The sequence below is a fragment of the Rhinoderma darwinii genome, chromosome 4 (genome assembly GCF_050947455.1).
Source record: "Rhinoderma darwinii isolate aRhiDar2 chromosome 4, aRhiDar2.hap1, whole genome shotgun sequence".
Lineage (NCBI taxonomy): Eukaryota > Metazoa > Chordata > Amphibia > Anura > Rhinodermatidae > Rhinoderma > Rhinoderma darwinii.
The window spans coordinates 127,376,662-127,389,748 of NC_134690.1; the positions used below are offsets into that span (position 1 = coordinate 127,376,662).

Below are 13,087 nucleotides of genomic sequence, written 5' to 3' on the forward strand. Positions count from 1 at the left end.
AAATGGTGGAATTCGCTACAGAATAAACATGCTGTGAATTGGAAATGACGCAACATGCTTTCTCACTGATGTTTTTAGTCACTAAAAATCTGCGTCAATTCCACCACGTCTGAATGTGGCCTATGTGAAGTGATTTGTGGTTTATTTACGTGCTGCGTGAATATGTACTGCACTGTCCTTGTGCATTATTGTGGGCACCTGATTTTTCATTATCAGGAAGATGGTCTACGCATTTTTGTTGTACTGAATAAAGGTCCCACTATTTTCATTATAATTTTTATTTGTTTGTTATTGGCGTTGTGCAGACTGTTTATAGACTCCTGCATTTTTTTATGTTGATATATGGTTGGGAGATTGTTTTTGCATCCTTTTAAATTATGTTACTAGGACATTAAAAGGAATCTGTCAACAGTTAAAACTGCTGACAGATTCCTTTTAAAGGGGTTATGCAGGGACCAAAAATTATTAGCAGTGTACTCACTGCAGTATGTGAGTACACTCGCTAATATGCATTCTGGTCCACTGTCGCGCTGATTCTGAGATTTTCATAAATTTTCATAGCGCTGCCGGGGGACCGGAAGTCTAGTTGCATAGCCTTCTTTGATAACGATACGACTCTAAGTCAGAAGACCGACCCCGCTGTACAAGCAGGAGCAGTAGTACAACTAGTACATGGATTACAGCAGGGTCGGTCACGTGACAAAGAGTCATGTCGTCATCAAAGAAGGCTGTGCAACTAGACTTCCGGTCCCCCGGCAGTGCTATAAAAATCTCAGAATGAGCACAACGGGGACCAAAATGTATTTTAGAGAGTGGACTCACATACTGCAGTGAATACACTACTAATAATTGTTGGTCCCTACAAAACCCCTTTAAGTATGACAATTTAGGTGGTGTACAGCAAAAAAATAAAATAAATTTATAATAGTAATTGTACACAATCATTTTCTGTACTTCTGGTAAGTTGCATCTTGAATATTAAGGTTCCCATACATGTAATGACAATTGTTCCTCTGTTGTTACGGATTTAACACTATTATACAAATTTAATCAATGAAAGACAAACATCACTTACCATTCTGTGCCAATGTGGATCTCAGCATTCCACTCTTAGACCATATCTTTATGTGCCCATCTTCACCAGCTGTAGAAATACAGAAACATTTTTAAAGGTAACTTGGAGGTATCCAACCGCATATAGATATCATTTATATTGAAGATTCTATTTCATTTATTTTTCTATTTTCTCTTCTGCCTTGAATGGGTGGGATGGATTTAGAAATAGGGTAAAATGTAAGGTTGTATAAATGTTTGCATGAGAGTTTGTAAGTATAAGAAGTGAAATATTTAAGTAAAAAAAAAAATCAGTTCAGACGACAGCAGTAGAAGCCGGATTCAGTTAGAATTGGTCTACCACTACAAGAGCACATTTAGACTTGATAGATTTGTTGCAGTAAAGCACAACACCCGTGAATTTACAAGTAGTATCCACAGCATGGCTATTTTCAATTTATGTGGCAACATAGCCACGGGTTTTTGCAAAGGATGGAATCTGGATTAAAATCCATAACAAGCGCGCGCACACGCACGCACGCACGCACGCACACTTGAAAATGAATTGTAGCAGGTAGGCACCTGTCAGTAAAGATCCCTCCGTTCCAGAGATATGGCTCGCTGTTGTGTTGGTTCCCACGATGCTCATTTGCTGTAGTTAGCCAACAGGGCATGAACTACCCTCAAGCTGCCTCGTGCTGATTACCCAGCATCAGAGCCAGGGAACTTAGTGCCACCTTTAGAGAATGTGTTTAGTTCACGCCCTGTTGGTGAACAACAGCAAAATAGCATATATGGAGCCAACACAACAGTGGGCCATTGCTCTGGAATGGGAGAAGTGGGGTCCAGGGACAAAAAAAACCTTGTCATTCAAGTCAGTTAACCAGTTCAATTTATATGACCTAGTGACAGGTCCTCTTTAAGAATAATTCTACGGTGTAGATGCGCAAAACATTTTGTTTATCGTTATTGAAATTTCGTTTTTCATACATGAAAATGAGTGATATTACTTGTCAAATAATTGGTCAGTTGTCATTTCTTATAAAACTTCATTGCTATTGAGATAAAATTGTCTTTGCAAATGTCCTCATATAGCAACTGTAATCTTGTAAATGTCCAACTTTTTTGCATGTAAGGGAATATTCATCAGTAGTTCAGAAAAATTCAGACATGTAAATCCAGTGTCATCATCCACTGACAGTAGCATCTGTTACTAAAAAAAACAGCCCAAACATTGTGGGGTCCCAATTTAGCAAACAGTGCGGTTAAAAAAAAAAAATAAAACAAAATCATTAGCTATAAGTTTAAATGAAAGATTACTTAATGAATCATTACAATGGGAAACTTAGTTTTTGTTTGTTGTTTTGCTAAATTTTCACTTTAGTATAATAGAATATAATATCGCATATGAGGGTTAACTACTGTAGGACTGTGACCAAAAGTATGTGGCCCATGGAACATACAGTAACACTCCATTAATCTGTAATGGAGTGGAGTAGGCCTCTTCAAGGCATTGCTATAACATTTCCATTAGAGTTGATCATTTACTGCACCAAATGACTCTCTAATATTCTATTAGTAGTAGTGCTCATCAGTAAAAAGAAAATGTCAGGGAGGGGTTAATCTCAACAAATGCCCAATTTTACCCACAAGCAAATCATTAATATGATCGCACTTAGCAGGGATACCTTTTGGGAGCCACAATAATGGAAACCTATGACATAGCACTGCCGAAACAGGAACACTATGAATTCAGAAGAGCCCATACTATTCTGTGTCTCGAAGAGCAGATACGGTAGGAAACTGTTCTCTATTCCTCTAATACATATGCGAGCAGTCAATTAGCAGCCACTTTTAGAGAACCTGTCACGATAGACATGGAGTCCTATCTGCAGGCAGCATATTATAGAGCAGGAGGAGCTGAGCAGATCGATACAAGGTTTTGTGCAAAAAGATTCAGAATTTTCTGTAATTTATTAATTGAAAAAACAAAAATCCCAGTGGGCAGCCCCAATCATTTATTGTCCGCCTTCTCTGTAGGACTGTGAATTCAGAAACAGTTGTCAATCACGGAGTAGCACCACCCACTGGACTCTTAGGTCCAGAGTAAGAAGGGATTTCAATAAATGACAAGTTATCCTGTATCTTTTCGCACACAACTTTATTTCAATCTGCTCATTTCCTCCTGCGCTATAAACATACCCACAGATCAGACTGATTGTTTGACATGACAGGTTCCCTTTAAATGTAGCCATATCATCACCAGAACCTATTCTAAAAATCTCCACAGCAAATTGTGCCCGGCCATACACTTTTTCGGTAGCAGCTCTCAGAAAAAGGGTTAAGGAGAGGGGGAATCCAACTCTATAATGTTCACATGCCCTAATATTGCATACAGAGAGCAGGTTGCCCTGATCGGAGAACCCCTGATGCGCCAAACTCTGGGCAGTCATAGATTGGCACTGGATAAATGCGGGGCACTTGTCATATTATCACGGACAGAATCCATGCTCCTATAACGTGACAGTATGCTACTAGAGTTCAGCTTCCTTTACCAAAAGGACTATAACAGGCAATGAGTGGTAAGTAAAGTCTGACAATGTTGGGGGAGGGAGAGATTACAGATTAGGTAAAAATTATATATGAGCAAGAGACTATAGGACATATCCAATTTGTTTCCCACTAGATGAAAAACATGATGTGATGTTCTCAATGAACTAATATTCAGGTTACTCAAACCTCCCTAAGTGGACTCGGGACTGCACAAATCCCTCAACTATTCACTCACATTCAAGTGATTCTGCCGTGTGTAGCATTTTATGTAAATCTTCGATTCAACAGGATAATGCTAAATCTAAAAATGATGGGATCTGCTCTAATTAGAATCTAAATATAATATTGAAAATAATGTTTACAAACACTTTGTAGACAAGGTTTGCAGCCTGTGCCATAAAATTCATATTTAGTCTGACTTTTGTTTCTATTAGGATATGAGTCATGAGTTTTACAATCTGAGAAAAGCAGTAGGCGTGAAGGGAAAAATACTGCAAGTCTACTATACCGTAATATTGACAAGCATTGTCTTGAATTAAAACGCACATTCATGTTTATAAAACAAACATCTAAAAACGTACAAATTCTTGCCTTGTAACGAGTGTAGCGTGAAGCATCCAAATCTGAAAATCAATCCTAAAACATGTTGCTATTGGCTAATATCACCATTGGGGAGATTTATCAGTTGTTAAATCTCATTCATCGTTCAACTGATTCATCAGTTATATTGTTGTAAGATGCATGAATTTACTAGTTGGCAAAAATCATTAATCATGGTGTTGCTAATGCATTATGTTTATTTTATCTACTTGAACATTACTACCATGTCTGATATAGCCACATTTTACCTGTTACCAGTGCTGTTCCATCATAATTCCAGCGACCAGCAAGAATTGCTCCAGAATGAGCCTCTACACTTTTCTCAACTCTTCCCAACTTGGAAATCAGATGGAGTTTTCCTAGAAAGAAAACAGATGGAAAGGTAATACCATAAAGACAAATACATTACCTTAACCCCTTCAGGACTGAGCCTGTTTTGGCCTTCAGGACGAAGCCGATTTTTCAAATCTGACATGTGTCACTTTATGTGGTAATAACTCCGGAATGCTTTAACCTATCCAAGCGATTCTGAGATTGTTTTCTCGTGACATATTGTACTTTATGTTAGTGAAAAAATTTGGTTGATAAATTCAATATTTATTTGTAAAAAACACCAAGATTTGGAGAAAATTTGCAAAAATTAGCATTTTTCTAAATTTAAATGTATCTGCTTGTAAAACAGATAGTAATTGTAATGATGGGGGTAGGGAACAGACAAGTGAGCCCTAATCTACCCGCCACTCAGTGCCTGCCTACTTGCAACGACCCGCCCTAGGCGAGGGGTACAACTGGGCGACGGTTCCTACGCTCAGTAAGTGCACGACAGACAAACAGACAAGGGTACACAAAGCTAAGGGAAATGGGGCAGTTGCCCACGGCAACACCGTGAGCAACAAGAGTGGTGAACAAGCCGAGTCAAACCAGGAGTGTACGAGGTACCAAACGCAGAGCAGGAGAGTAGTCAGAAAGCCAGGGTCAGTATGAAGCAGGGTCAAATAGTTCAGAAGCTGCAGCAGGGCCAGGAAACCACACGAGAAGAATCACAAGCAAGGAGGAACAGGAAAGGCAGGTATAAATAGACAGAGGGTGGGAGCTAGCTCCGTCTGGCCAGGCTTTGATAGGCTCTCCCACTCCTAAGCCTGCCATCCTGAGTGGTGGAAGATGGAGTCAGTCCCACAGACATAGAAACAGGTGCAGACTGATTACCTATGGGCGTATACACAGAAGCTGTGCCTGGCAGATCCTTTAGGGTATGTTCACACGGCCAAATTTCAGACGTATACGAGGCGTATAATGCCTCGTTTTACGTCTGAAAATAGGGCTGCAATACGTCGGCAAACATCTGCCCATTCATTTGAATGGGTTTGCCGACGTACTGTGCAGACGACCTGTTATTTACGAGTCGTCGTTTGACAGCTGTCAAACGACGACCCGTAAATTTACTGCCTCGGCAAAGAAGTGCAGGGCACTTCTTTGCCACGTAATTTGAGCCGTTCCTCATTGAAATCAATGAAGCACGGCTCAAGGTTTACGAGCGTCTCAGACGGCTCGCAAATTACGAGGAGGAGCATTTACGTGTGAAACGAGGCAGCTGTTAACAGTCTGTCTTTTCACACGTAACTGCCTCTCAGCGTGTGAACATACCCTTACAGTAATACCACACAAAATAGTTACTAGTTAACATTTCCCATATGTCTACTTTAGTTTGGCATCGTTTTTTGAACATTCTTTTATTTTTCTAGGACGTTACAAGACTTAGAACTTTAGCAGCGATTTCTCATATTTTCAAGAAAATTTCAAAAGGCGATTTTTACAAGGACCAGTTCAGTTCTAAAGTGGCTTTGAGGGCCTTATATATTAGAAAGTCCCCATAAATCAGCCCATTTTGAAAACTGCACCCCTCAAAGTATTCAAAACAGCATTCAGAAAGTGTATTAACCCTTTAGGCGTTTCACAGGAATTAAAGCAATGTAGAGGTGAAAGTTACAAATTTCATTATTTTTTTTACAAAATTCATTTGTAATATATTTTTTTCTATACCACAGAAGGTTTTACCTGAGAAATTTAACTTATTATTTATTGCCCAGATTCTGCAGATTTTAGAAATACCCCACATGTGGCCCTTGTGCGGTCATGGACTGAAATACAGGCCTCAGAAGCAAAGGAGCACCTAGTGGATTTTGGGGCCTCCTTTTTTTAGCATATATTTTAGGTACCATGTCAGGTTTGAAGAGATCTTGTGGGGTCAAAACAATAAAGACCCCCAAAATTGACCTCATTTTGGAAACTACACCCCTCAGGGAATTTATCTAGGGGTATAGTTAGCATTTTGAACCCACAGTTTTTTTGCTAAATTTATTTGAATTAGTTTGTGAAGATGAAAATCGACTTTTTTTCTGAAAAAAACGTAGAAATTTGTAATTTTTTCAAGGAATAAAAGAGAAAAAACACCCCAACATATGTAAAGCAATTTCTCCTGATTATAGCAATACCCCATATGTGGTAATAAACTGCTGTTTGGACCCACAGCAGGACTGAGAAGGGAAGGAGCACCATTTGGATTTTTAAATTCTGATTTTGCTGGAATAGTTTTCAGTGCCATGTCGCGTTTGAAATGCACTGGAGGGAACAAAATAGTGGAAACCCCCGGAAAGTGACCCCATTTTGGAAACTACACATCAAGGAATTTTTCTAGGGGTAAAGTTAGCATTTTGACCCCACGGTTGTTTTGCGGAATTCATTGGAATTATTCTGTAAAGGTAAAAATCAACTTTTTTTCTGAAAAAAGGTAGCCATTTTTAATTTTTACAAGGAATAAAGGAGAAAAAGCACCCCAACATTTGTAAAACAATTTCTCCCGATTACGGAAATATGCCATATGTGGTAATAAACTGCTGTTTGGACCCACAGCAAGGCTTAGAAGGGAAGGAGCGCTATTTAGCTTTTGGAGCTTAAATTTAGCTGAAATGATTTTTGGGTGCCATGTCGCATTTGCAAAGCCCCTGAGAGGCCAAAACAATGGAAACCCCCCAAAAGTGGAAATGACACCACTTAAAGAATCTATCTAGGGATATAGTGGGCATTTAGACCCCACAAGTCTTTTGCAGGATTTATTAGAATTAGGCCGTGAAAATGAATATCAACATTTCTTCCACTAAAATGTTGCATTTTTTTCAATTTCACAAAGGATAAAGGGGGAAAAAGCCGCCCAACATTTGTAAAGCAATTTCTCCCGAGTACGGCAATACCCCACGTGTAGTCATAAATGGTTTTTCATTAGAAAGTAATTAACCCTTTCTGGACTGATCCATTTTTTCTTTTCCTTTTTAGTTTTTTCCTCCCCGCGCTCCAAGAGCCACAACTTTTTTATTTTTCAGTCAATAGAGCGGTGTGAGGGCTTATTTATTGAGGGACGAGCGGTCGTTTTTATTGGTACTATTTTTTGGTACATAGAACTTTTTGAGCACTTTTTATTACATTTTTAGGTAGAGCCAAGGTGACCAAAAAAATAGCGATTTTGCCGTTTTAAATTCTTTATTTTTCACGTGAGACACTCCATATATCACCCCCCACACTACAACATGCTATGTTGTGGTGCACGAAGGGGTTAATGCGCAGCGCATGGTGCGGAGTGAAAATTAAAATTTTCCACTCATATGCCATTTTAGTGCACTATATGTTATGCCCAGTTTGTGCCACTGAAGACAAATACCTCATAAAATATTAACCGGGTTCTCCCGGGTATGGCGATGCCATATCTGTGGACGTAAGTTGGTGTTTAGGCACGCTGCAGGGCTCAGAAGGGAGGGAGCGCCATTTGGCTTTTGGGGCTCAGATGTAGCTTGGTAGTTGTTCTGTTTGAGGTTTTACTGGTGTTTCAGTTTATAATGTGGGGGCATATGTAATCTGTGCGGGGTACATCAGGGTACATGTTATCTTGCGGAGTACATCAGGGTACATGTTATCTGTGCGGGGTACATCAGGGTATAATAAGAGGGTATAATAATGCAGTAAATAAATAATAATCCGCAGATATGTGGCCGGTATCGCACTTATAAATGGTGTCGGATCTTATCTGCTTTTGGAACACTCTGCACATTTTGCATCGCCATATTCTGGGAGCCAGAACTATTTTATTTTTTCACCACCGGAGTTGTGTGAGGGTTTATTCTTTGCGGGACAATCTGTAGGTTTTCATTGGTAACATTTTGGGGTACTAGAAATTTTTTTGATCACGTTTTATTCCATTTTTTGGCAAGCAAGGTGACCAAAAACCATCAATTTTGACAATGTTTTTTATTCGTTTTTTTATGGCCTTCACCCTGGGCTATAAATGACCATTATACTTTATTCTGCGGGTCGATACGATTACAGCGATACCAAATGTATATAATTTTTTTATGTTTTGCAGCGTTTGTGCAATAAAATCACTTATTTATAAAATAAATACATTTTTGTGTCACCATATTCTGAGAGCCATAACGTTTTTATTTTTGTCAAAAAAGCGGTGTAAGGGCTTGTTTTTTGCGGGACGGGATGTAGTTTGTATTGGTACCATTTTGGCGTACATGCGACTTTTTGACCACTTTTTATTGTATATTTTGGGAGGGTTGGTAACCAAAAAATTGTGATTCGGGCACTGTTTTTCGTTTATTTTTTTTGCGGTGTTCACCGTGCGGGAAAAATAATATTACAGTTTTATAGTTGGGGTCGTTACGAACGCGGCGATACCAAATATGTGTACTTTTTTTCCTATAATAAAAGACTTATTATAGGAAAAAAAGAATTCTTTGTTTATGTCACTTAGAACTTTTATTTTTACACTTTTTAAAAACATTTTTATTACCTTTTTTTTTACTTTTCCCACTAGGGGACACTTAGACTTGCAGCTTTGATCGCTGCTAGAACACATTACACTACACACTTAGTGTTATGTGTTCTGTCATTGTGAGGTAACTGTCACACTGACAGGAAGCATCGGAGGGCCGGCCGGAGGCTGATCCTCCGAGGCTTCCGTACATGGCAACCCGGAGGTCATTGTCTAGCCTCTGGTTGCCGTGATAAGGATCGCCAGCCCCGACAAATGCATGTGGGGGGCTGCCGATCCGCTGTAAACTTCTTCGATGTGGTGATCGCAATCGACCACCGCATCGAAGGGTTAATTGCCGATTTCAGCAGCGACAGGCCGCTGATCGGCAACGGGGAGAGCAGGGCTGACACCCTGCACAGTTAACCGCCGCTGCGGTGTAGCGCTGCGCGGCGGTTAACTGTTAAAGCGCGGACGTAACTGCACGACCAGGTGCGCGAAGTTACTCACCTCGACGTGCATTTACGCCAAGGTGCGGGAAGGGGTTAATGGACACAAATACATCAATGCAAAGGTAAACAATATAGCCAGAACATATACCCTTCAGTATCTTGTGCTCCAAGGACTTTTCTAGTCCGCTTATAAGCATTTGGTCTGCCCATGTACACATATATATACACTACCGTTCAAAAGTTTAGGGTCACCCAGAAAATTTTGTGTTTTCCATGAAAACTCACACTTATATTTATCAAATGAGTTGAAAAATGACTAGAAAATATAGTCAAGACATTGACAAGGTTAGAAATAATGATTATTTCAAATAATAATTTTCTCCTTCAAACTTTGCTTTCGTCAAAGAATGCTCCATTTGCAGCAATTACAGCATTGCAGACCTAAGGCTATTCCATGCGAGAAATTGGCAAGAAACTGAAGATTTCCTACAACGGTGTGTACTACTCCCTTCAGAGGACAGCACAAACAGGCTCTAACCAGAGTAGAAAGAGAAGTGGGAGGCCCCGCTGCACAACTGAGCAACAAGACAAGTACATTAGAGTCTCTAGTTTGAGAAATAGACGCCTCACAGGTCCTCAACTGGCAGCTTCATTAAATACTACCCACAAAACGCCAGTGTCAACGTCTACAGTGAAGAGGCGACTCCGGGATGCTGGTCTTTAGGGCAGAGTGGCAAAGAAAAAGTCATATCTGAGACTGGCTAATAAAAGGAAAAGATTAATATGGGCAAAAGCACACAGATATTGGACAGTGGAAGATTGGAAAAAAGTGTTATGGACAGACGAATGGAAGTTTGAGGTGTTTGGATCACACAGAAGAACATTTGTGAGACGCAGAACAACTGAAAAGATGCTGGAAGAGTGCCTGACGCCATCTGTCAAGCATGGTGGAGGTAATGTGATGGTCTGGGGTTGCTTTGGTGCTGGTAAATTGGGAGATTTGTACAAGGTAAAAGGGATTTTGAATAAGGAAGGCTATCACTCCATTTTGCAACGCCATGCCATACCCTGTGGACAGCGCTTGATTGGAGCCAATTTCATCCCACAACAGGACAATGACCCAAAGCACACCTTCAAATTATGCAAGAACTATTTAGGGAAGAAGCAGGCAGCTGGTATTCTATCTGTAATGGAGTGGCCAGCGCAGTCACCAGATCTCAACCCCATAGAGCTGTTGTGGGAGCAGCTTGACCGTATGGTACGCAAGAAGTGCCCATCAAGCCAATCCAACTTGTGGGAGGGGCTTCTGGAAGCATGGGGTGAAATTTCTCCCGATTACCTCAGCAAATTAACAGCTAGAATGCCAAAGGTCTGCAATGCTGTAATTGCTGCAAATGGAGCATTCTTTGACGAAAGCAAAGTTTGAAGGAGAAAATTATTATTTGAAATAGAAATCATTATTTCTAACCTTGTCAATGTCTTGACTATATTTTCTAGCCATTTTGCAACTCATTTGATAAATATAAGTGTGAGTTTTCATGGAAAACACAAAATTGTCTGGGTGACCCCAAACTTTTGAACGGTAGTGTGTATATATATATATATATATATATATATATATATATATATATGTATAATTTCAAAGATATAGCACCGTGTGTAAAGGTTAGTTAGGTTATAAACAGACCACATTATATACAGTAATCTTGTGTACATGAAGCAGATCGCAGGTTTCTACTTTCACAAACTGTAATACTCGGGGGTACTGGTTCTTCTTGCGGAGATATAACTGGTGTAACGAGTCTTACAGTCAATGCTCCCTGGGAAAAAGTATGCAAATTAGCTCTCCTCTAGAAGAAAGAAAACCGTCTCTCCAGTGCCACCTATAGGTGTCTATCTTGTAAACCACTGTCCGACCGTTACAGAGCCTTGAAACATGACTAGGAATATCAGTCAAACCAGAGAAATCCACCTGTGGACAGCGGTTTTGGAGTTCTTACTCCTCAATCAGACGCAAACAATAAAAGGAAACAATTGTAAATACTTATATAAGAGAGCATCCAATAAGGCTCTGTTCACATCTGCGTCGGAGGCTCCATTAGGAGCCTCTGTCGCAGATTTAGTCGTTTTTAGTGGACAAAATAGAGCAGGTTACAGCTCTATTTTATCTAAGAAAAACAACGGACACTGTGACAGAAACCCGACAGAACCCATTAAAGTCAAAAGGTTCTGTCAGGCACCATTGGTTTACGTCATGAGACGAAAAAATGGAATGCCCTGGCGCAGATGTGAACATAGCCTAAACAAATTAGAAAGGTGCATCAGCTATGGCAGCTACGATTATTTCATACTGATCAGTTGACATCCAATATTTTTTAATTTGTTTGTATATTAAATGGAAATAACCAACCTCCGCCAATACGTATATATGTATACACACACTACATAATATAAAATGTTAGGTCACAGAAAAACACCAAATTTGAGCTTTTTCTGAAACCATTCCTAGACAATAGGACCATGTTGAAATCCTATTAGAAAATATCTTAAAAGCCTGCATTACCAGCTGTAAATGAATGAATCTGGTCAGCAACACTGCTTAGATAGTCTCTGCTATACAGAGGTTTCCCAGTTGGCATCAAGGGACCTAAAAGGCACACAAGCCCCAGCCTGAATGTTGGCACCACGCAGGTTGGGTACATGTACTCATGCTCAATGATTTACTCATACTCTCTGTTTTCAATAGTTTTTTATTAAACAGTTTTTTGTAATATAATAATAACACAGACTCGCAGAGTCTCAACTTTTGCATATCAATAATACAATTAAACAAAGTATTAGACCAACATGGTCTCCAATAAATCTCACATTATATATCATTCATGATGTCAACACTTCTGCCAAATATATAGTATATAAATGTCTTCATTACTAACATAGGTAACCAATCTTGACATCACATTGCTTTATAGAGTACCTTAACATGGCCTCTAAGGAAAAAATATAAGAGAGAAAAACAAAACACACACAATAAACAAAAGAAGAATAAGGAGGGGGGGAAGGAAAGGTGTAAGATAGAAGGGTCTCCTAACCATCTCTATGTATTCACGAAAATGTGTGGTTCCTCCATGGGTCCCAAATGGCATCAAATTTGTCTAATGTACCCGCCAGCAGATGTGTTAGGCGGTCATTAAAGGGGTTGTCCGAGATATATTTTTATTTAAAAGTTAAACACACAATACACACATTAACTATTCCCTAATATACTTACCTGTGCAATCTTGCTTCTGTTCTCCGTTCTGGCAGCTCTTTTCTGCCGATCACATGTCTTCTGACGTCACGTTTTCTTCCTCCTCCACTGTCGTGTCGTGTCCCGATCACATGGTCTCGCCCCAGCGAGACCTCGGATGGGACACGACACGTCACTGGAGATGTGTCGTTTCTGCGGGTGCCCGCCCAGCCTATGCAGCTTTTTTTCACTGTGAGCGCGCCTATGCGTGTTCACAGTGAAAAAAGTGAAGAGGGACGGCACCCGCGGACTAGAGAGGTACAGTGACCTCTGTACTTTTAGTTCTTCCCCTATCAAAGCCTACACATAGTAGGCTTTGATAGGGGATCAGAC

At 39.9% G+C, this 13,087-nt stretch overlaps 1 protein-coding gene across 1 annotated transcript in view; it reads right to left on the bottom strand.

Annotated features, from left to right (window-relative positions):
• Nucleotides 1–13,087, bottom strand: part of IFT80 (intraflagellar transport 80) — a 123,054-nt gene that overhangs the window by 95,929 nt on the left and 14,038 nt on the right. Inside the window, exons 3-4 of the mRNA XM_075861560.1 lie at nucleotides 4,455–4,565; nucleotides 1,076–1,144 (exon numbers count right to left, since the gene is read on the bottom strand). Of these exons, the coding sequence (XP_075717675.1) occupies nucleotides 1,076–1,144; nucleotides 4,455–4,565 (180 nt within the window). The remainder of the gene's footprint in view (nucleotides 1–1,075; nucleotides 1,145–4,454; nucleotides 4,566–13,087) is intronic.